Source organism: Pristiophorus japonicus, chromosome 12 (genome assembly GCF_044704955.1).
Source record: "Pristiophorus japonicus isolate sPriJap1 chromosome 12, sPriJap1.hap1, whole genome shotgun sequence".
Lineage (NCBI taxonomy): Eukaryota > Metazoa > Chordata > Chondrichthyes > Pristiophoridae > Pristiophorus > Pristiophorus japonicus.
Window position 1 is genome coordinate 49686982 of NC_091988.1, and position 23252 is coordinate 49710233.

At 42.5% G+C, this 23252-nt stretch overlaps 1 protein-coding gene across 6 annotated transcripts in view; it reads left to right on the forward strand.

Moving 5' to 3' along the window:
* atrip (ATR interacting protein) overlaps positions 1 to 23035 on the forward strand; it is a 61906-nt gene extending 38871 nt beyond the window's left edge. For 4 of the 6 annotated variants that reach the window (XM_070895400.1, XM_070895405.1, XM_070895406.1 and 1 more), the window contains 5 exons: positions 3418 to 3560; positions 5986 to 6077; positions 11903 to 11989; positions 14866 to 15118; positions 21837 to 23035. In XM_070895400.1, the coding sequence (XP_070751501.1) occupies positions 3418 to 3560; positions 5986 to 6077; positions 11903 to 11989; positions 14866 to 15118; positions 21837 to 21898 (637 nt within the window). In that variant the 3' untranslated portion in view covers positions 21899 to 23035. Of the gene's footprint in view, positions 1 to 3417; positions 3561 to 5985; positions 6078 to 11902; positions 11990 to 14865; positions 15126 to 21836 lie in introns of all 6 variants that reach the window. The other 2 variants (XM_070895403.1, XM_070895407.1) reach the window with 2 other exon arrangements.
* The last annotated feature ends 217 nt before the right edge of the window (positions 23036 to 23252 follow it).

A 23252-nucleotide genomic window follows, 5' to 3' on the forward strand; every position in this document is an offset into this window, starting at 1 on the left:
CACTAGTTTACTCTCATTCTATTTTCCCTTTCTTAATCAATTTCTTGGTCCTCCTTTGCTGAATTCTAAAATCATCCCAATTTTCAGGCTTACCACTCTTTTTGGCAACATTATAAGCTTCGTCCTTTGATCTAATACTATCTTTAACTTGTTAGCCACAGTTGGACTACTTTTCCTGTGGGGTTTTTGTACCTTAAAGGAATTTATTTTTATTGTAAATTATGTATCCATTCTTTAAATGCTAGCCATTGCTTGTCTACCGTCATACCTTTTAATATAGTTTCCCAATCTACCTTCACCAACACGCCCCCTTATATATGTAGATTTGTTTAGATTTAAGACCCTAGTTTCGGATTTAACTGAATCACTTTCAAACTCAATATAAAATTCTATCATATTATGGTCACTCTTCCCTAAATGCCCCTTTACTTCAAGGTTATTAATTAACCATTTCTCATTGCACAATACTAGATCTAAAACAGCCTATTCCCTAGTTCGTTCCTCAACACACTGCTCTAGAAAAGTATCTTGTATACATTCCATTAATTCGTCATTCACACTCTTACTGCAAATTTGGTTTTCCCAGTCTATATAGATTACAGCCCTTTCTCTACAAGATAAGATGCTTACTGATCATCCCATTCCCTCAAACCATGACTTTACCCAAAAAATACATCATTTTGGCTATCATTGCCCGATTAAACTGCCACTTCTGTGGATCAGTTTTGATTTGGGTATTCTGCAGGGATCATGCTACCAGGTTCCCGTCAAAAACATTCAGGTATAAAGGCTACACATCAAATTCCTAAAGAGGAGTTCCTTTCGTTTTCTGGCAGGCTTCTTCTCCATGGTCACAATCCGTGCTGTGGTGGACTACTGCTAACAGCTGTGGCTTGTTCATCAGAATCACAAATAACATTTTAAATCTAGCTGCAGCTTGGTAGGAGTTTTCGCCTAGAACTGTGTATTGCTGCCGCAGCTAGCAGGTAGCCTATTCTAGAATCGATTTTTGTACATGCAACTCTGTCAGAACATATTTGAATAATTCTTGAGTAGATCGATCTTAGAAATACTTTTTTGATCACCGTTATATTGTATGTACCGAACATACAGGAATCTTTAGACTGGAGAGTTTTTTTTTCCAGACCGTAAGAAGATTGAAGGTGGCTGTAAGTTTTGATGTGTAGTAGACCCACTATAATGTCTTTTTGGAAAGCATACTAAAGAGGATGTTTACATGGTTTCCTGATTTATGACCATCTATTGTACAGTGACTCACATCCGTAGAAATTTACGGTGATGCCATATTTTATTAACTCTATTTTTCACAAAATTGGATTATGTCGAGCCTGGTCGCTGTGGGTCCTATTTTCTGTTTCTCTTTCAAATGAAAAATAGTTAATGCTAGGAATTGTTTTTTGTCTTCTGGCCTGTTTATTGAAACGGACTGTATCTACAGTCTTTCCTTCCCCACATAAACCGTTGAAAGTAATTCATTGGATGTGAAGTGGTTTCCGCTCTATTTCTGGTCTGATTGATCATTGATTAAATGTACGCATTTGCTGCAGCTGTCGTCGCCACACTAACTGCTGCCTTTTCTGTATACTCTGTTATGCTAATTTAAACTGAGCGGGTGACAAAGGCATTGATGTATCAATGATTTGTGATTTCCCCATATTAGTTAGGGCTCTAGGCTGGGCTACAACGGGGAGTTGCTCAGTAGAGATTAGGCATTTCTTCACTAGACTGGGAAGGCAAATAATCCTGGAATGTTTTTGTGCATCTGTCTGGTTGTTCAGTAGCATTTCCAGACATCTTGGGGTAGATTTTAACTCCAGGAGTGGAGCAGGCAGGCAGGCAGCAGACGGAGTGGTTGGCACAAAGCCCACAACATTTTGTGGTCTGGGCCTCATTACCATGCCGCCCACGAGCTGCACGTCTTGAACGGTGCCTCGCTGCTGCTCGTCTACTATGGGCTGGTGCAATATCGGGTGGGCCGGAGGCCTGGTGGGTTGGTAGGTCTGAGGAAGGGACTGATCATGGAGCCTGGGGTGGCTGCAGACCATAGTATTACTGTGGAGACTGAAGGAGCTTCCTGCTCCTCCAGCCCCCACAAAACAAATTCGATACTTGCCTTTTCCACTTCACCACAACTGGGCAAAATATTCAAAGTGCACTCTCCACCCAGTTTGCCCTTGAAGCTACATCAGGGTCCTATCATGGAACCCCGGTTTACATGCAGGAATGAGTTAGGTGCATGGGCCTCCCAGTCGAAGGCCCTAGGAAATATGGTGGCAGGTGAGATCATGGGTGGTGCAAGAACATGGCGGAAGGGCCACCACTGTTTTGTGGGGCGGGTGAATTAAAATCGGCCATTTGTTTAATTCGCTTCCCTCCTTGCCCCTCCCTCTTCTCTTTTCCCCCCCCCCCTTGCTCGTCCTCTTTCTCCCCCTTCCCCCCACCCTCCCTCTAACTTTTCTGCATTGTTTCAATAACAGATTGGGCCTGAATTTGCAGTCGGAGGCTTCCCGTGGGCAAATACCTCCGAAACGCAAGCAAAGTACGAACCTACCTGATGGCCCCGGGAGTTCGAACATTTGCGCTTTTCGATCTCTATATGCGTAAAGGCCCACGTATCCCAGGGGCGCAAGCAGTTCTCAAACGCCCCTGGGATCATGTGGGCCAGGCCAACCAATCAAAAAAGGGAGTCCCCATTATGCTTATGGCAATTCCATTTAAGTACAGAATCCCCATAAGCATGAATAACAATCCCCTAAAAAAACACAATTACACACCAGTAAATAAAGAGACAATTTAATTAAATATAAAACAAAAACATTTTTTTTTTAAATAAATTTAAATGTTTTAAAGGAGCTAAAAATAACCTAAGCTAATTGTAAAGGTTTTAAAAAAAAATTATTTTAATATATTTAAATTTTTATGCTGGTAAAAGAAGGCCCTGCGTCTACTTTTACCAGGCGTAAAAGTTTCACGGGCATTCGCTGGGCAGTAGTTGGGCTCCCTGCCAGTGAATGTCCATTTCCCAGAGATGCAGCGGATCTGTCAAGGTGAAACTTGACCGATCGGAAGTTCCGGGTTTTCGCGCATGTGTATTTTTATTGTATTTTTAACAAAGCTGGTAACCTAGATTGTGAAATGATGAGACATTCAAATTAACTACTTCGGTGCAAGAGGTTGAAGTTAATCAAGAACACCGGCAAAAATGCTTTTATGTTTGTTTGCTATTTATAAATTTGCCTTTGAGTCAGAGAGGAAGTTCTTGTTGTTTTAGCTCTCGGCCCATCTGTTTTTGAAGAGCTCATTAATGCAATAGAAGTGGCCATTTAGCGACAAAATGTTGCTGTAGTTATTTCTCCAATAGTTGCTTCGGCTAAATTTATTTGGATTTTCTGTCAGGTTCGACCAGTTACTAAGCAGCCAAGTGTTGCTGCGATGTCTATCCCCAGATTCTTCATGCTGCATTGTCCTACTTGTTGTCCAGCTGCTGGAAAATCTTACAGACCATGTGGAGCTGGCCTCAAAGTTCTGCTCCCAGTCAGGTGAGAAAAAATTGCTTTTAACACCTTGACTTGTTTTTGCAATTTTTTTGGATCCAGGGTCAATTGTCCTGTTGCAAGTTCAAAATTTTGTAGGTCGTTTAAAAATTATTAAATGCTCCTCAGTCAGCTATATATTTTTAAAAATGGAGGGGACAGGGTCGTGGTTAAGAGTCATAAAATATACTTCCCAATGCTATCAAGATGCTTAGCAGTGGCATAAGGCACAGAACTAAAATATCTTTTGACTTTTAATATACATAGGTTAATGATTTGCATAGCAAATGCTCAGCTTAAATATATTTATTTTTTCTCATTTGCACGTGCACATTCTGCTTGAAGGCTATTTGTGGGGGAGAAGTGAAGTACTTTAAATTTGAAGTACCTCGTCCCAAATAAAGACCGGAACGAATGTATAGAATGTACATCCAGTGTCAACTGAAGACCCACTTGGGTGATGTCTGTATTTGTCCAGCTGCCATTTATGTTGAGCAGGTGTTCGGGGTTCCTTCCTGGTTTTAGATACCAATTTTGGTATCCTGACACAATTTATAAAAGATCAACACTGGCTCAGTTCAAAGAATTCTTTCCCCCCTCTCCTATATATACACATATACACACACACACATATCTTTGGTTGACTTTCCTATTTTTAGCAGTTCGGAATTTGTTTTATCAAGATATTTCCTGATACTCTTTAAAAAGCCTCTTAAAATTTTGTTGATCTCCAAAACCTTGTCAGCACTCCAAGGAATAATGAAACTAGATGCTTTTTTTCTCCCCTCTCAACTGCACTGTGAAGTACCTTGGGATGCTTTCTATGTTAAAGGTGCTCTATAAATGCAAGTTGTTGTTGAAACCGCAACTAAAACTTGAATGCTGATTTTATTTGTTTGCATCATTTCTGTTATTCATATTTCTGATGGCCTGCGCGCACAGATTGTGACTTGATAGAATGTACATGTCGATGAATTTTTATCTTTACGTTTTATCTTTTGACATTGATTTTGTAAATGATATGATAAAGCTGTGGGTATTTACAAGACTTCCTAGATTTGGTTATCAATAGTTGCAGATTTTTGTATTCGTCTAAATGCCTATTGCTGATTAACAGCAACATATAACTGGGTTATTTTGGGAGCTAATCTAGAACTTCCTAAATAAACATACCCAGAATTGTTATCTTGTGCCTGCATAACAATATATATGAGTTGCTGAGAAGTGAAGGCAGTTGTTTATGGTGGCAGTGGAAGAGATTGCTATGGTTGCCTGCTCTTATAGCACTAACATTATAATTATTAGAGTGCTAACCACAGCTAATTAATTCCATCAAATTTGAAGTCACGTGTTACCTGGGATATAACTTGTTTAATTTAGAAGAGCGTATTAATGAAAAATTATTTTTTATATCCTGTAAACATGGCCTTATTCTGGAATATATTTCCATGGTCTCTGGGTGTCAGTTTGTTGCCTTCTGCTACCTTGCCCAAGTTCCCTTTTTCATGTGTGAGTTCAGACACTGATCGACGATTTAACAAGGCATCATTTGAGCCTGATCCCATCTGACTCAACATCCATTCAGGCACACTTCTTAGCATGAATTGCTGGATAGCTATCAGAATCCGAGTTAATTTTTTTAATTGCCCCTCTGGTCTGTTGTGATGAAGCCAATTGTAATAGTACTTTCACTACTCAGGGTATCAAAACACACATCAGGGATCAAACCTGGGGCACTTTGGTCCATATGGATCAGTTGCACTCTAGGTAGCCATTTGCCAGTTAAGCTATCCAGGAAGCTGCTCTTGTGATTTTTGCAAGTTATTTGCTTCATTTTCTGTTCCTTTTGTAGTTTTAAGGCGCTACACTCTCCCCAGCTCAGAAGGAGGAATGGAGACCAGTTCCCAACTGCTGGGAGTATTGTAAAGGTACCCCAGAATAACAAGCCCCCAAAATGTCAAACATCTAACCTCTGCAAGGGGTATCCACAGGAAAGCATTGCTGAGATCAGGAAATGGCAGTTGCAGCGTCTGGTTTTGCTACTCCATGGTGCATTATAGCCAAGCTCCAACACGCCGTAGCACCAGTGACTGTTTTACTTGTAACTTGATGTGATTAAAATCAAAGCTGGAGTCTGGGACTATATTAACTAAGTGATAACTGCAGTGCAACTAGTCTAGCCAATGATGCAGTTTACTTCACCCCAAAAGTGCCAATCATTCAATTTGTGTTGACGTGGAATTTTGGTTTGTTGAACAAGGTGCGGTTTAAATTGTTCATGTGTCTCCAGTTTGGGCACATAGTACAATTTTCAGTTTTAATCTTTACACAATCCGTAACTTGACTATAATATAAAAGCAACATAATGTATCATAATGTTGACTTTCTCGCTTGTTGGTATATTTAATAAAATTGCATTCTCTCTTTCCAGCATCATGCCTGTTTCTTAACCTGTACACCTATGCTTCCTCCAGACCTGACAGCTCTGCTGCAGATAGACTTTGGCTCCAGCTGGAGCAAGCGGTAAATTCCATAAATTATACTCTAACTGATAAATTAGCAGACCACTGTTTTGTAATGATTAATGTACATAGTGTAAACCATTGTAACTCATTTGCCTGAAGCATTTCGATCGGCATAAGTCGTGAAATTTGTAATGCTCTCTTGAACTGAAAAAGATTCAAATTTGCAGCTTAATGCAGTTATGGTGCCATTTTTGTGAAATGTTGGGTTGCGTTGCATTGCGTGCTGTGCACAAGAAACATCACATTTACTGTACTTGCAATTTTCTTTGTCACATTTAATCCATCAGATAATTCTAGAATCTTGTTCAAAATTTAATTTGGGTATTTAGAATCATAAGAGTGATCTTGAGCAACAAAGTCATCCTTACATAGTTTAGGAAAATGACAAAACTAGTAACTATCAAGTTTTCATTAAAGGTAATATCGGTGTGCTTTTTTTAGTGATTTGATTATTTCATTGGGCTCAATTTTCCCCAGTACCATTTTTTTGGCATATTATAAGAGTTACCCCTGTTTTTTTTTTGTTCCCGACTACTCCCAAAAAAAACCTTGCAAGTTTCCACATTCTAATTTTTTTAATTGCCGCTGCTTCGGGGGTGGGGGGGAGGGGGCATGGAGCCTAATGTCTGCGCCAAAAAAAATGATGCCTCCCCTTCTGCGCATGTGCGGAAAAAAAGCCTTTTTTTATGTGACAGCTATGGACGTGCATGCCCAGTACAACTCCCGGCCTGCATTTGGCCATTTTTAAAGAGCCAGTTGTGTGTGAGAACTTTAATTCTCAGTGAAAAAATCGGAGCCGCAATATACAATGCGGCTCAAGGACGAAGAATTTCTCACAGAACGAAGTGAAGGCACTAGTTACTGTAATTGAGGCCAGATGGCACGAGCTGGACACCAGCAGAGGTCACACAAAAGTTTCACCAAAAGAAATGAAGAAAAGCTGGAACTTACACAAGGTTACTGTGCAGTGGTGACCACCCCGAAGTCTGGAGGCCAGTGCAAAAAGAAGTGGCAGGACCTTGGTCAAGTAGTTAGTGTAAGTAATATTTTCATTTATTCACTGGAATTGCAATTGTAAATGTGACCATCTGTATGTCCCACCCAGCAGAAAGACATCCTCTCTTTAAAAAGTTATATTTCTATCTTTGCAGAGGAAGGTGGCACGCAACAAAAGGGAAAGAACTCAAACAGGAGGAGGCCCGGCAAATCCGCACCCACTGACACCCTTGGAAGAGAGGGTCGCTGCTTTGATGGGTCCTGCCTGGAGAAAAGCAATCAGTGCTGCACAAGCTGGACCCACACTCGAGGGAGAGGGTAAGTCCTGCAAATTCTACAGTCTGACTTTGCTAAATGTTAAGTACTGCGCGGGCTAGCCATGCTTCAGTTCATGGGGATGCCTCCATCAGCTACGCTTCGGTTGATGCAATGTGCTATCATTCATTGTGGTCCTTCAAATGAGCCTGCTGCCTGTGCTGTGTGAGCCTACTCATGTCACCCACCCTGCCCCCTCCTCTGCTACTAACCATTTGTCTGTTCTGTTATATTTTGCAGAACTTGAGGCCAACTCTAACGAGGCAGAAGCTGATGCAAAAGATTCAGATGCGAGCGAGCCTGAAGAGAATATCTTCCAATCCCACCTTCCAGACCAAGAGCACGGGGGGGAGGGGCAGGGGAAGGATGAAGCCCCAACCTTTGTACTCACTTTGGTGCCGCCCATTGAGGTGCCAGGACCTTTCCTGAGTGGTACGAGTGTTGGGGTATTCCATGGTTTCTCTACAGTCTGAGGTTGGGGGTTCCAGTGGGGTGCAGCAAGGCACACCCAGGGCCCCACCGTCCGAGGCTGCGGGTCCCAGTGGGATGCAGCGAGGCGCACCCAGGGTGAGGAGGGGAAGGAGAGGTCGACAGTGCTCTCCTAAGGTGCAGGATCTAACATATGTGGTTCAGAGGATGGCAATGAGTGCAGAGAACATTGATCACCCACGATCACTCCTGGACACCAACAGTGGGGTGGCTGATGAGGTATCAGGACTGTCGGGAAAAGTAACAACACTCTCAAGAAATGGGAACGCTGTCCAGGCACACGAGAGAATGTTGCAGGTAGCTGATGCACTGTCGGTGAACATGAGGGAGGGAATGTCGGAGTTAGCTGCTGCAACAAGGCAGTATGCTCAGACCCCGACACCATTGACAGAATCAACTGCCACTCCCACTCAAATCTCCAGGCCAGCCTCTGAAGAGGCCCAAGCCGGGCCTTCCGCATTACCATCTGCCCACGCCCCCCCATCAAGAAGTGCGCATTACCCGAGATGCTCGAAAGAATAAGCTTGGTACCAACCCGAGAAGTGCTGTGCCACCACCTGCGGGCAGGTGTGAAGTCACCAAGACCAAGCGCAGTGGGCGGTCTTAGAATAAGGTGAAGGAGAGGTGGCTGCAGCCTTTCTTTGCTGTTGTTGTGGTTATTATTGTTACTATTGTAACTGTTCTCAAATTAAAAGTTTTTTGTAAGTGATGCAAATTTACACGTTTAAAAGTTTGTAAGTGATAATTGAAAACTTTAAAGTTTGATACAAGAATATTTTTATTTAAGTGCAAACAAGTGTTAACATTTTTGAGTAAAATATATTTTAAATTATAACTGAATCATTTCCATTATTTGTTCCATTAACACAACACAACATTACGGAACAGGTCCAAACAGTAAACATGGTCCATTTGGAATAGTTGCCGTTGACCCTTCAGGCAGAAAAGCGGTCACGGACAAGCTGCTGGCACAAGGCTCGCCCTCCTCCGCCATCGTGCTCCGGGTTCAGTTGCATGGCTTCCTCTTGCTCCTCCTCCTCGTCATCTGCATGTTCCTTCTCATCGGCCACTCTCACCTCAGGTGGGTCTTCTACTACCAGCTGCTGCTGCCTCATGATGGCTAAGTTATGCAGCATGCAGCACACAACAGTGAATTGACTGACAATCTCAGGGGAGTATTGCAAGTAGCCTCCGGAATGGTCCAGGCATCGGAAATGCTGTTTCATGATGCCAATGGTCCTCTCTGAGGTGCTGCACATCACAATGTACGACATGTTGTATCCCCGACCAGCTTCTGTCTGGGTTACGCATAGGGGTGTCATGAGCCAGGTGGTGAGGCCGTACCCTTTGTCTCCCAGCAGCCAGCTCTGTCCTCTGGCTGTTACAGAAAAATGGCAGATATAGCGCGCTCGTGTAGGATGAACGCATCGTGGGTGCTGCCAGGGTATCTTGCATCAACTGACAGGATGCAATGCATGTCGTCACAGATGAGCTGCACATTCATGGAGTGGAAGCCTTTTCTGTTCCTGTACATCTCGGACTCCTCCAAGGTTGCTCGTAAGGCGATGTGGGTACAATCAATGCAGCCCTGTACCTTTGGGAAGCCAGCAATCCTGGAGAAGCCCACAGCCCTTTCACACATTACCTGGGCGGTCATGGGGAACTTTATGTAGTTATTCCTCCAGGCGCATAGTGCAGCAGTCACCTGTCGAATGCAGATATGTGTTGCATATTGAGAAATGGCGCACATATCCCCAGTTGTGGCCAGGAATGATCCAGATGTATAAAATTAAAGTGCAGCTGTAACCTTCACTTCAACTGACAGAGCAGTCCTCCTGACGCTTCGAGGTTGCAGGTCTGCTTTTACTAACTCTCAGATCTCAGTTACAACTTCTTTGCGGAAACACAGCCTTCTGACACTGTCTGCATTACTCAGGTACAGGTATGAATGCCTGTCTCGATATACCCGATGTGGGTAAGGCCTCCTGCCCATCATCCTACATGCTCTGAGGTTCCTCATCCGATGATGTCTAATCAATCGTCTTCTCCGCAGCACCATCAATCAGAAGGCTTGCACGAAGTATGGCATTGTCAATATTGCCCCATAATTAAATTGTAGCCTTGCAAGAAGCTCAAAACAGCAGGACAAAGGACTTAAACTACTTTCCTCTCTCTCCCCAAGGACGACTCCCTAGTACGGACTACACCTTGGTCTACGCATGCGCAATAGACTTGCTTAGAATGGGAAGCTAGGCATTCAATGAAGACATTTGGGGCAATAAAGTCTAACGCAATTCTTTAATTTTTGATTTTTTTCCCCGAAGTATTACCCCATCATCGACCGGCCGTCTCTTCACCAGGCTCGAGGGTCGACCGGCAGAGTCGCTCCCTTGCCCAGACACAGGCTCGGCGTCCACACCGCTCCACCCCCTCAGCCCCCCAAAACCCCCCGGCTTCTGTACAGCCCAAGGCCGGGGTCATTGGAGGGAGAAGCATGTGGCGGCATACCACTTCAGGACAAGCACGTGCTGGTGCAGGAGGGCGACGGCTGTGAAACCAGGTCGCTGATTGCAATGCGGGCAGGCACAGCAGGAGGGGTGAAGGAGCGGCAAGAGTTCGTAGAGGGAAGTGACCGGGGCCCAGGAGAGGCGTGAGTTTGGGGCCCAGAAGAGCCAAAGGCCCAGGGGCAGCACGGGCCAGTCCACACTGCGATATGTGTGCGCGCTACGTTCGTGCAGCTGAGCAGGTATCCAGTCGTCTTGGGTAATCCTTGCCACTGGACCAAGACCTAACTCTGTCAAGCCCGTGTGGTGGCTGGTGTGCAACGGGCACCACACATTAAAAAAAATCCACGCACAGGCATTTTCCATCCTTCAAGATGTAGTTCGGGACCTGGAATATTAAGTCCTTCATTGAAACAGCTGTGAACTCATATCCCTTTTTGGCGTGGAAGCAAGTCAAACGTATAAGATTATGAGGGGGCTTGACGAGGAGAATGCAGAGAGGATGTTTCCACTGATGGGAGAAACTAGAACTAGAGGGCATAATCTTAGAATATGGGGCCGCCCATTTAAAACTGAGATGAGAACTTTCTTCTCTCAGAAGGTTGTAAATCTGTGGAATTCGCTGTCTGAGAGCTGTGGAAGCTGGGATATTGAATAAATTTAAAACAAATAGTTTCTTAAATGATATGGGGTAATGGGGAGCGGGCAGGGAAGTGGACCCGAGTCCATAATCAGATCAGCCATGATCATAGTAAATGGCGGAGCAGGCTCGAGGGGCCTATTTCTTGTGGTGTTCTTATCCTCGTTACGAGGGACTGCCTATGATGATGATGGCAGCCAAAGGGTTGTCATCCCTTCAGTTTGGCTTTCACCCCGCGCCCCCCTCCCGGGCTTCTTTTCAAGCCAAGCCCCTGTGTCCAGGCGAGGGAGCAATTCTGCCGGCCAATGCTCCGACCCTCCAGCCCGTTGGAAGGGAGACGTTCGGTGGTGGCGTGGTACTTTGGGGAAAAAACATTAAAGAATTGCATTAGACTTCCATTTTCTTCCTTTTGACTTTGAAAAAATTAAGCTTCATGATGCATATTCTTTGCCTTCTTGACTCCCTCCAAAACTTCACATAAGAACAATGATGTCTTTCTGTGACCATTTTTTTTAATGTGCACTGGTTTTTCTTAAGTGCCCAGAAGGTTTTTCAGGAGAAAAATATAAGTTGGCCAAACTTGCTTCAATGTGAAAAATTGGCAGAGACATTAGGTTACGTCCCCTATGACGCAAAAAAAACTAACCTAAAAAAATCGTAAGAGTTACGCTGTCGCTAGAAACTTTGAGAAAACTTGGCTATTTTAATTTGCGCCCAAAAAAGCGGCGCTTGCCAAAAAAACAGCGTAAATAACTGGGGAAAATTGAGCTATTATTTCCTAGTTTGTGTTTAAGAGAAAGTATGTTGTTAATAAAGATTTTTTTATGTAGTTGGGAATAAAACACTACTTTCCTTTTTGTGACTTGTCCTCATTATTAGGTTGTTCGATTCCTCACCAAATTTGGTTTGTCCCATTCTGGTGCCAGTGCGGTGTTGGTAGAATCAGACTGCCCATGCAATACTGAGGTAACCAAGGAACTTTACATGCAAAAAATGATTTGAATGTTTGTAGAGACCCAGCATCTGTCTAGTTGGCCTTAAATAAACAGCCTTGAGAATGATTCACAAATCGAGAACTGATGGTTCTGGTTGTTCAAATCTGATTTAGGATGCAGTACATGTTTAGTGTTGGAATGAAGCATCTCTGCTTAATTTAAATTTGTGTAGTGTAAGTCCGTACTTAAAGCCCAGTTTGACACTACAGTTACAGGGCCCGAAATTGGTCGACATACCTCCCAAAAATCGCGAAATTCTTTGAAAAATTCCGCCCGGCGGAAAATTCATCAGCAACATACCGCCGGGCGGTATGCATTACCGTCCGCCCATGCGCACCGCCGATATTTGCAAAATTCATCACTTCCCACCGACCTACTGCCAACGCTGCAGACTGCCCTGGGAAAGTCGATCTCCTGTCGGTGGTATGCATCTTTACCTGTAATTTTTTTAAATCTCTTACCCCCAATCTCTTCCACCCCCTAGTCTCTGCAACCCCCATCCCTCAGCAATCTCTTTCTCTCTCTCTCTCTCTCTTTCTCCCCCCACAAGCAGCGATCTCCCTCCACAGCAGTGATTTTCCACTGCCCCATACCTGCACAGTGCTCTCAGGCCAGCAATCTCTCTGGATTCTCGTCGATGCCTCTCGAGCGGAGCTTCGCAGCAGCATGCGCATGTGCACAACTCGGGAGCCAAACATTCCCGAGTGAAAATTACTCCCCACCGGCTGCAGTCTGCTCCGCATACTGCCGAGAAATGGGCGGATCATCAGTTTTGACCAATTTCAGCCCCACAGTGTTCAGTGTCAGGCCCTGACTACGGATTTAGGCTACGTTTGCATTATCACTATTATGTCAGTGTGAAGCAAAAATTCATTATTCTAATGCTACTTTTGTCGTATAAACATTATCTCCGAATGTTTTCCAATATGGGCATGAAACTATTGAAGCTTTTACCTTATTTTTGTGCCTGTAAAAAGTTTCACTGGAAAATTCAAACGGGTTTTAAGTAGCTTAGTTCCTCATGCAGTTGGATACTTGACACCAAACTAGACATTTGTCAATTTAGTTTCCGGAGCTATCAGACAGACCTATTTGCTTCTGTTAGGCACTTTTTTATTCGTTTCCATTCATTGGGGCGTCACGGGTAAATATTTTGTTCTCCAGTCAGCCTTCAATGAAGCATGACATTGACGGGAAAAAACATCCAAGGCCCATACCATGCTTCCTCCACGCTGGAGAATATATGCTTTGGGGGTGAACATTTTGTAGAGTTGAACATTCAAACGGCAAGCTCTAGGAAATTAGTGTAGATTCATTTGGCCAGATTTTCGTTTTTTGGGGTTTTTCGTTGAAAACGGCAGCGATATGTGAAACTTACCGTTTTTGCTGCGCTATCGTTTTTAGGCTGAACTTTTGGCCTTTGCGCATAGGTAAGGAAGGCGTTGCACAAGCATTCGCGGCGCAAAACGCGAGTTTCAGCAACTTTAGTCCGTAGTCGTTTGCGCTGCGTGGGGAGGTGGGGAATTCCCAAAAACATATACAAGACCCTTCATCATCATAGGCAGTCCCTCAAAATCGAGGAAGACTTGCTTCCACTCTAAAACATGAGCTCTTAGGTGACTGAACAGTCCAATACGGGAATTACAGTCTCTCTCACAGGTGGGACATACAGTCGTTGAAGGAAAGGGTGGCTGGGAGTGGTTTGGCGCATGCTCCTTCCGCTGCCTGTGCTTGTTTTCTGCATGCTCTCAGCGACGAGACTCGAGGTGCTCAGCGCCCTCCTGGATGCTCTTACTCCACTTAGAGCAGTCTTTGGCCAGGGACTCCCAGGTGTCAGTGAGGATGTTGCATTTTATCAAGGAGGCTTTAAGTGTGTCCTTGAAACGTTTCCTCTGTCCTCAAGACCCTTAACTATCTAATCGCTGCAAAAAAAACCTTTTACTTGCCTTTTTTGCAGGTTTTCATACTTACCGCTGCTGGCAGGGCTGCACCAACAGGTTTGACCTGTCGCTATTCTAGGTGCGGCATACGAGTCGGAAGAGTGCCGAAAGTTGACCACAAACTAAATCGGTGTTGCACGTCGGCGCACTTCTCCCCGGCGGTACTTGGAAGCGCCGCTGCAAACGGGTACCCAAGGATCCCGCCCAGGTTTTTGCCACGGAGGGTCAAATCGCGGTGAAAATCTTGTTGCAAACCTCTCTCAAATCCGGCCCATTGTGAATAACCAAGAGCTAACCGTGATAGAAGCTATACCAAGTGACCCTGAGCTTCTGGTCATCTGTTACTTTAATTCTCCACTCCATTCCCACTCTGACCTCTCCGTCCTCGGTCTCCTACACTGTTCCAACGAAGCTCAAGGAACAGCACCTTCTCTTTCGTTTAGGCACTTTACAGCCTTCTGCACTCAACATTGTGTTCAACTATTTCAGAGCATAACCTCTGCCAATCTTTGGCTCCCCCCCCCCCCCGCCCCGCCCCCTGACAGAGCCTGTTTCTTTTTTTCTCCTTGTCTCTAATGGCAGTTGGCCATTATCCCTATCTTGACTAATGTTTTTCTAACTCCTGGCATTACCATTTGAATTTGGACTATCATCCCTTTTTGTCTTTCCACTCTCTCCTGTCTTCCAACGTATCACAGACCTTCTCTTTTTTTGTTAATTTTTCCCCTCCCCCTTTCAGTGCTTGTTAAGAATCCGAACACTCTCCAGTCTGACGAAGGGCCATCGACCTGAAACGTTAACTCTGCTTTCTTCCTACAGATGCTGCCTGACCCGCTGAGATTTCCAGCATTTTCTGTTTCTATACCAAGTACTGTTTATTTTATATTCCATTTCTGTTATTCTGCAGGTCTTGAAAACTTTAATAGTCATGTTGCATCGACAGTGGCTGACTATTCGAATATCCCAACAGAATCTTTCTTCACTGGGTAATCAAGCTGTGGTGCAGTTCCTGAGGGAAACTGTGTTGTTGCTGCACTGCCTTTCACAGAGGGACAAACATTTTACAGACCATTGTTTGGACGTGCTGCACCTTTATGATCAAGTTATGCATGGAATTAAAGCTATTTTTAAAAAAATACCAGATCTAGAAGAAAGTGAAGGTGAGAGGTTTGTTGTAAATTGGCATCTTGATTTATTTGGTTCATTAAAGTCTGTCTAAGAAAGTATTTTTGGGACCAGAAAAGTGCCATTGAGCCAAAATAAGCCTGTCTTTTTCATCGATCAACCCTACCTAACCAGCTTCTCCCCCATCCCTAAATCCCTTCTCAATACCACATCTATTTGAAGAACATGTTTGGTAGAGATATTTCTATCCAGGCAGTAAAATTATGGAAGATAGGAAAAAGAATACATTGAAAAGCAGAACTGTTCAAGTGATGTGGTCAGTTGAAAAAGTCTTAAGGTGGTGGTGAAGTTAGCAAGCCCTAATCACAATTGATTTTGCTCTCAAACCCTTGCATCAATGGACCAAGGAAATGAGTATAATCGAAATATTGCATATAACTAGATTCATAAAACCATAAGTTTACAGCACAAAATGAGGCGATTGTATCCAGGCAGATAGGGAATAGGTGACCATCAGGAAGAGCAGGGGAAGGAAGGTTGTGCAGGGGTCCCCTGCAGTCTATTGTAAGGGGAATAGATACGTGTTTCTGAGGCCGCCCTGGTGCAAGGGTCAAAGATGTCTCGGAGCGGCTGCAGAGCATTCAGGAGGGGAAGGGTGAACAGCCAGCTGTCATGGTGCATATAGATACCAACGATATAGGTTTTAAAAAAAACAAAACAGGATGAGGTCCTACAAGCTGAATTTAGGGAGCTAGAAGTTAAATTTAAAAAGTAGGGCCTCAAAGGTAGTAATCTCAGGATTGCTACCAGCGCCACGTGTTAGTCAGAATAGGAATAGCAGGATAGCTCAGATGAATCCGTGGCTTGAGGAATGGTGCAAGGGGGAGGGATTCAAATTCCTGGGACGTTGGAACCGGTTCTGGGGGAGATGAGACCAGTACAAACTGGACAGTCTGCACCTGGGCAGGACTGGAATCGATGTCCTAGGCGGAGTGTTTGCTCGTGCTGTTGGGGAGAGTTTAAACTAATATGGCAGGGGGATGGGAACCTATGCAGGGAGGCAGAGAGAAGTAAAAAGGGGGCAGAAGCAAAAGATAGGAAGGAGAAAAGCAAGAGAGGAGGGCAGAGAAATCAAGGGCAAAAATCAAAAAGGGCCACATTACAACATAATTCTAAAAGGACAAAGAGTGTTTTTAAAAAAAACAAGCCTGAAGGCTCTGCGTCTCAATGCGAGGAACATTTGAAATAAGGTGGATGAATTAACTGCGCAGATAGCTGTTAACGGATATGATGTAATTGGGATTACGGAGACATGGCTCCAGGGTAACTAAGGCTGGGAACTCAACATCCAGGGGTATTCAATATTCAGGAAGGATAGACAGAAAGGAAAAGGAGGTGGGGTAGCGTTGCTGGTTAAAGAGGAGATTAACACAAAAGTAATGAAGGACATTAACTTGGATGATGAGGAATCTATATGGGTAGAGCTGCGAAACACCAAAGGGCAGAAAATGTTAGTGGGAGTTGTGTACAGACCACCAAACAGTAGTAGTGAGGTTGGGGATGGCATCAAACAAGCAATTAGGGATGCGTGCAATAAAGGTACAGCAGTTATCATGGGTGACTTAAATCTACATATAGATTGGGCTAACCAAACTGGTAGCAATACTGTGGAGGAGGATTTCCTGGAATGTATAAGGGATGGTTTTCTAGACCAATATGTCAAGGAACCAACTAGAGAGCAGGCCATCCGAGACTGGGTCTTGTGTAATGAAGGGACTAATTAGTAATCTTATGCGAGGCCCCTTGGGGGTGGGGGGGGGGGGGGGGAACGTGACCATAATATGGTAGAATTCTTCATTCAAATGGAGAGTTACACAGTTAATTCAGAGATTAGGGTCCTGAACTTGAAAGGTAACTTCAATGGTATGAGACGTGAATTGGCTAGGATAGACTGGCGAATGATCCTTAAAGGGTTGACGGTAGATAGGCAATGGCAGACATTTAAATATCACATGGATGAACTACAACAATTGTACATCCCTGTCTGGTGTAAAAATAAGACTGGGAAGGTGACTCAACCATGGCTAACAAGGGAAATTAGGGATCGTGTTAAATCCAAGGAAGAGGCATATAAATTGGCCAGAAAAAACAGCAAACGTGAGGACTGGGAGAAATTTAGAATTCAGCAGAGGAGGGCGAAAGTTTTAATTAGGAGGAGGATAATAGAGTATGAGAGTAAGTTTGCAGGGAACATAAAAACTGACTGCAAAAGCTTCTATAGACATGTGAAGAGAAAAAGATTAGTGAAGACTAATGTAGGTCCCTTGCAGTCAGAATCAGGTGAATTCAGAATGGGGAACAAGGAAATGGCAGACCAATTGAATAAATACTTTGGTTCTGTCTTCACTAAGGATGACAGAAATAACCTCCTGAAAATATTAGGAGACCGAGGGTCTAGCGCGAAGGAGGAACTGAGGGAAATCCTTATTAGTCAGGAAATGGTGTTTGGGAAATTGATGGGATTGAAGACCGATAAATCCCCAGGGCCTGATGGTCTGCATCCCAGAGTACTTAAGGAAGTGGCCCTGGAAATAGTAGATGCATTGGTGGTCATTCCCCAACATTCCATGGACTCTGGATCAGTTCCTGGATTGGAGGGTAGCTAATGTAACCCCACTTTTTAAAAAAAGAAGGGAGAGAGAAAACACGGCATTATAGACCGGTTAGCCTGATATCGGTAGTGGGGAAAATGCTGAAATCAATTATTAAAATGTAATAACAGCGCATTTGGAAAGCAGTGATCGGTTCAAGTCAGCATGGATTTATGAAAGGGAAATCATACTTGACAAAAATTCTAGAATTTTTTGAGGATGTAACTAGTAGAGTGGATAAGAGAGAACCAGTGGATGTGGTGTATTTGGACTTCCAAAAGGCTTTTGTCCCACACAAGAGATCAGTGTGCAAAATTAAAGTACATGGGTTTGGGGGTAATGTATTGATGTGGATAGAGAACTGGTTGGCAGACAGGAAGCGAAGAGTGGGAATAAACAAATCCTTTTCTGAATGGCAGGCAGTGACTAGTGGGATACCGCAAGGTTCAATGCTGTGACTCCAGCTATTAACAATTAATGATTTAGACAAAGGAATTGAATGTAATATATCCAGGTTTGCAGATGACACTAAGCTGGGTGGCAGTGAGCTGTGAGGAGGATGCTAAGAGGCTGCAGGGTGACTTGGACAGGTTAGGTGAGTGGGCAAATGCATAGCAGATGCAGTATAATGTGGATAAATGTGAGGTTATCCACTTTGGTGGCAAAAACAGGAAGGCAGATTATTATCTGACTGGTGACCGATTAGTAAAAGGAGAGGTGCGACGAGACCTTGGTGTCATGGTACATTAGTCATTGAAAGTAGGCATGCAGGTACAGCAGGCAGTAAAGAAAGCAAATGGCATGCTGGCCTTCACAACAAGGGGATTTGAGTGTAGGAGCAGGGAGGTCTTACTGCAGTTGTACAGGTGAGACCACACCTTGAGTAGTGTGTGCAGTTTTGGTCTCCTAATCTGAGGAAGGACATTCTTGCTATTGAGGGAGTGCAGCGACGGTTCACCAGACTGATTCCTGGGATGGCAGGACTGACATATGATGAAAGACTGGATCGATTCGGCTTGTATTCACTGGAATTTAGAAGAATGAGATGGGATTTCAAAGAAGCATATAAAATTCTGACGGGATTGGACAAATTAGATGCAGAAAGAATGTTCCCGATGTTGGGGAAGTCCAGAACCAGGAGTCAGAGTCTAAGGATAATGGGGTAAGCCATTTAAGACCGAGATGAGGAGAAACTTCTTCACTCAGAGATATGTGAACCTGTGGAATTCTCTACCACAGAAAGTTGTTGAGTGCAGTTTGTTAGATATATTCAAAAGGGAGTTAGATGTGGCCCTTACGGCTGAAGGGATCAGCGGATATGGAGAGAAAGCAGGAATGGGGTTGCCTGATCAGCCATGATCATATTGAATGGTGGTGCAGGCTCGAAGGGCCGATGGCCTACTTCTGCACCTATTTTCTATGTTTCTATGAGCTACTGCAATTGTATACAAAAATGCATTTATCAGTTCTGAATAAGCAGTCAGTTCCAAGTACGATATGGCAATGAAGTATGAACCTGTATTTTGAAAGATTGAGAGCATCCTCACAGTATTTTTATTTTGCTTTTTTTTATGCGACCAATTTTCCCTCTTCTTTCATTCTCTGTCTTCCTCTCAACAGTGCTACCTCTGGTACAGCTCCACAGGCATTGACAGCCTTCCAGTACTTCATGCAAATGGTCATTCTCCATGTGAGAGCATAGACAATGAGGATTGACAGGCTCTTTGGCTTTGAAGGGCCTGTATCCTGTTCTCACTAGTACCCACATATATGCACTTTCCAAATTAAGTCCTGCAATATCACTGAAGAGCAAGAATGATTTTGTTTCCTTCCTAGCCCAGGGGGTACTGAAGCCAATTTTAATTCTCCATAACTGGTATCAGCTAACGCAGCACAGATGGAATTGAATCTATGATTCACAATTCAAAATCAGCCGTGATCTTAGTAAATGGTGGAGCAGGCTCGAGGGGCCGTATGTTCTACTCCTGCTCCTAATTCCTATGTTCTTATGAACTCGGGACCTTCTGGTTTGTCGGATTATGTGTCTTTCCCAAGTGATGCATTTGTCTAAACAACTATCATGAGAGTATGCTCCCATTATTTTACTACCTTTTTTATTTGATTGAACTTCGTCCATTGTTCCTAATCATGTTTGTACTGAGAGGATGGATTTTGCAATAATTTAATACTTTGTTTTATTATTATTTATGGTTACGTGACAAAACTTGCGTCAGTTTGGGAAGCAGAGAAGTAGTTAGTTGGAGCAGAGGGGTTTCCCTGCAGTAAAAACTGCAAAACTGGTCAGAGGATATAATTGCAGTGTGACAAGTTTATATATTCAGTTACCATTATAAATGTGGACATAGGAATTTACAATGGGAAAAGTCAACAAAAAAGTATGTCAGAAACATAACGGAAGTAAGGTTTTGTAGATGGAAAGTGTGCACAGACTTTGAGATTTAAAATTTATTAATAGCCTATGTCACAATAGCCACTTGTAGTAAAGAATTCAATTTTTTAATTTTCACAAGAATGAAGGAGGAATTTTAAAGATAAATTTCTTCTACATTCATCCTTCATTCTTATAATTCTGAAGCTAGGCCACCAATTTGACAACCGCTAAAAACAATCTTTCACTATTTACACTCAATCTTCCATAATTTTGAAAAACATCTATTCGAATGTCCACTTAATATTCTCTGTTACAGTGGGAAAATGCTTGTTTTTCTCGTCTCTCGATAACCATAGTCTCCCATTTGTGGTATTCTAGTGAATCTTTATTGTATCCTTTCTATATCGTTCCAATAATGAGTGCTTAGTACTGCACGCAATACTAAAACTGTGGCTTAACCAATTTTGTGTACAAATTCGTCAAAAGGTTGGTATTCTTGTGTTCACATCTTTCCAAGAGAGCAAAGCAGGTAGATGTTTGCGTAAACTTTTCACTTTTAACTCCCGGTTAAACAACGACTCGACTTCAAAATTCTCATCTTGTTTACAAATGACCTTGCCCCTTTCCTATCTCTAATCTTTTTCAGCCTCACAACCCCACAAGTTGTCTGCCCTCTTGAACATCCCTCATTGTAACTGCTCAACCATCAATGGCCGTGCCTTCAGCTGTTTGGGCCCTAAGCTCTGGAACTCCCTGCCTAAACCTCTCTATCTTCTTCCTCCTTTTAAGACGCTCCTTAAAACCTACCTCTTTAACCAAGCTTTTGGTCATCTGCCTTAATTTCTTCTTTTGTGGCTCGGTGTCAAGTTTATCAGTTTTGTCTTGTGACACTGCTGTGAAGCGCCTTGGGATGTTTTACTGTGTTAAAGGTGCTATATAAATAATAGTTATTATTTTGTATGAAGGACAATTTATGCAGTTTTTTTTTTTTATTTATTCTCGGCATGTGGTTGTCACTGACAAAACTAGCATTTATTGCCCATCCCTAGTTGCCCTGAGAAGGTGACCTTTTTGAATCGCTGCAGTAGCAGTTTGGTACAACTGAGTGGCTTGCCAGGCCACATCAGAGGGCAGTTAAGAATTAACCATGTTGCTGAGGGACTGGAGTCACAAATATAGGCAAATCGAGCAAGGTCGGCAGGTTTCCTTCCCTAAAGGACATTGGATAATCAGGTTTTTTTTATGACAGTACACAGCTTTATAGTCACTTTTACTGATACCAGCTTTTTAAAACAAAAACTGAATTCAAATTCTCAGACTGTCATGGTAAGATTTGAACTTGTGTTCTGTGGATTACTCGCCCAGTAATATAAGCACTATAATAATGTACCTGAGTATTTCATACGAACAGTATAAAGGACTTAAAATTATTAGAGAACACTGGGACTTATAGAGTTCGGATTGGTCATTATGTTCCTTCTTTATTTAACTGCTTCATAAACTGTTTCACCAACAATTGCCTGGAATCAGTCAGCTTTCACGAAGAACAACTGAGTTCTATTTCTAGATAACTGCAGCACTGATCAAAATTGAATCCTCTTTTTAATGCCCAGGTGAAATGCTTCATGTGGTTATTTTTTTTGAAATGGTATTAAAGTCTTGTTTTGCAAAAAATATTTACTATCCTAGTTATTCTAAATCTTATTTCAGAACTAGCTTTGGAAGAGCTTTGTTCCCATGAGCCTGAAGCCGAGTATCGAGCTAGAAACTGATGGACCTTAAAGCACCATATACAGGAAAGAAGAAACTTCATCAATTTCATGTATTTACATATAACATGGATAACTGCCTACTTGCATACATCCATTTGTAGTCTGATTTAACTGAGCTGATCTTTTTCAGAATTATTTTCACTGCATAATTAAATGCCATGAAAATCATAATGAATTGGTTTTAAAGCACTAGTTTGGAGGGTTTCATCGATGATATAGATGCAACTATTTGTGTCTTTTTCACCAGTTCAAGTGAGAATGAAATAGTGGTTAATGACCATGTCCAGCTATCGCTGTCAAAAACTGTCATTAAATGTCATCTTTTACAGTTTTAAAATGAGGATATACCGCTACTTTTTATACACTGACCATAGAATAGAGTTTGGTGGCTTATTAACACTGGGCTCTAACCCAAGAGTGCAACAAGAGAAATAACTTACAATGGTATGATTGTCAAATGGTTTATTTTTTGGTAAACTACTCAACCTCAGCTGCATATCTGTTTTGTATGCATATTTTTAAACAATTGTTTAAAAATTCACACAGGTATGCGTTTTTGCTTGAGTGATTTATTATCATGGAAAAGCATTGGAGTGCTATATTTTTAGATTCCATGATGCAATGCTCTGCAGGCTGAGTTCAGAATATTTAACAGATAGCGTACAGTATAACAAAAATGGAAAATGTTCAAAACACTCAGCAGGTCAGGGAGTGTCTGTGGAGAAAGGAAAAACGTTAATGTTTCAGCCTTTTGTCAGAACTGACGTGAAGTTTTTTTGCAATCTCCACAGATACTGCCTGGCCTGAGCGTTTCCAGCATTTTCTGTTTTTGTTTAAAACTTCCAACATCGGCGGTATTTTTTAAAAAATGTATGTGTGTGTGTTGAGTGTGCCAAGTGACAATTTAATCAGCTAATGGCTTGGGTGACTGGTTCAACAAAGTTTGTCGATGAAATACCATTGATTGAATGTCCATGCTTGTGGAATAAAATTGCTTAATTTGTAAGTGAAACTATTCAGTTTGATAACTGAATTAATTTTTCTGTGCTGTGAAAATATGGGGATCACTGCAACTTCAGAGATGTAAAATATTTGTACAATTTTGTTTTCTTTACAATAAATGTAAAATTAAAAACATTTTATAGTTTTTGAATTTATCTTTCAATATAGAATATCTTTTCCTAGTCCTTTAACAACTATATGAAAAAACCTATATCTTTACAACAAAAGTTTAAAAAATTTAGCAAATTAAATGGATAAGAAAAATTCATATTGGAAATTTAGTGGTTACAAAATAGCCATGTTTTTGTAATAGGAGTAATTGTTCAGTGTAATTTTTTAAACTATTTTTGAA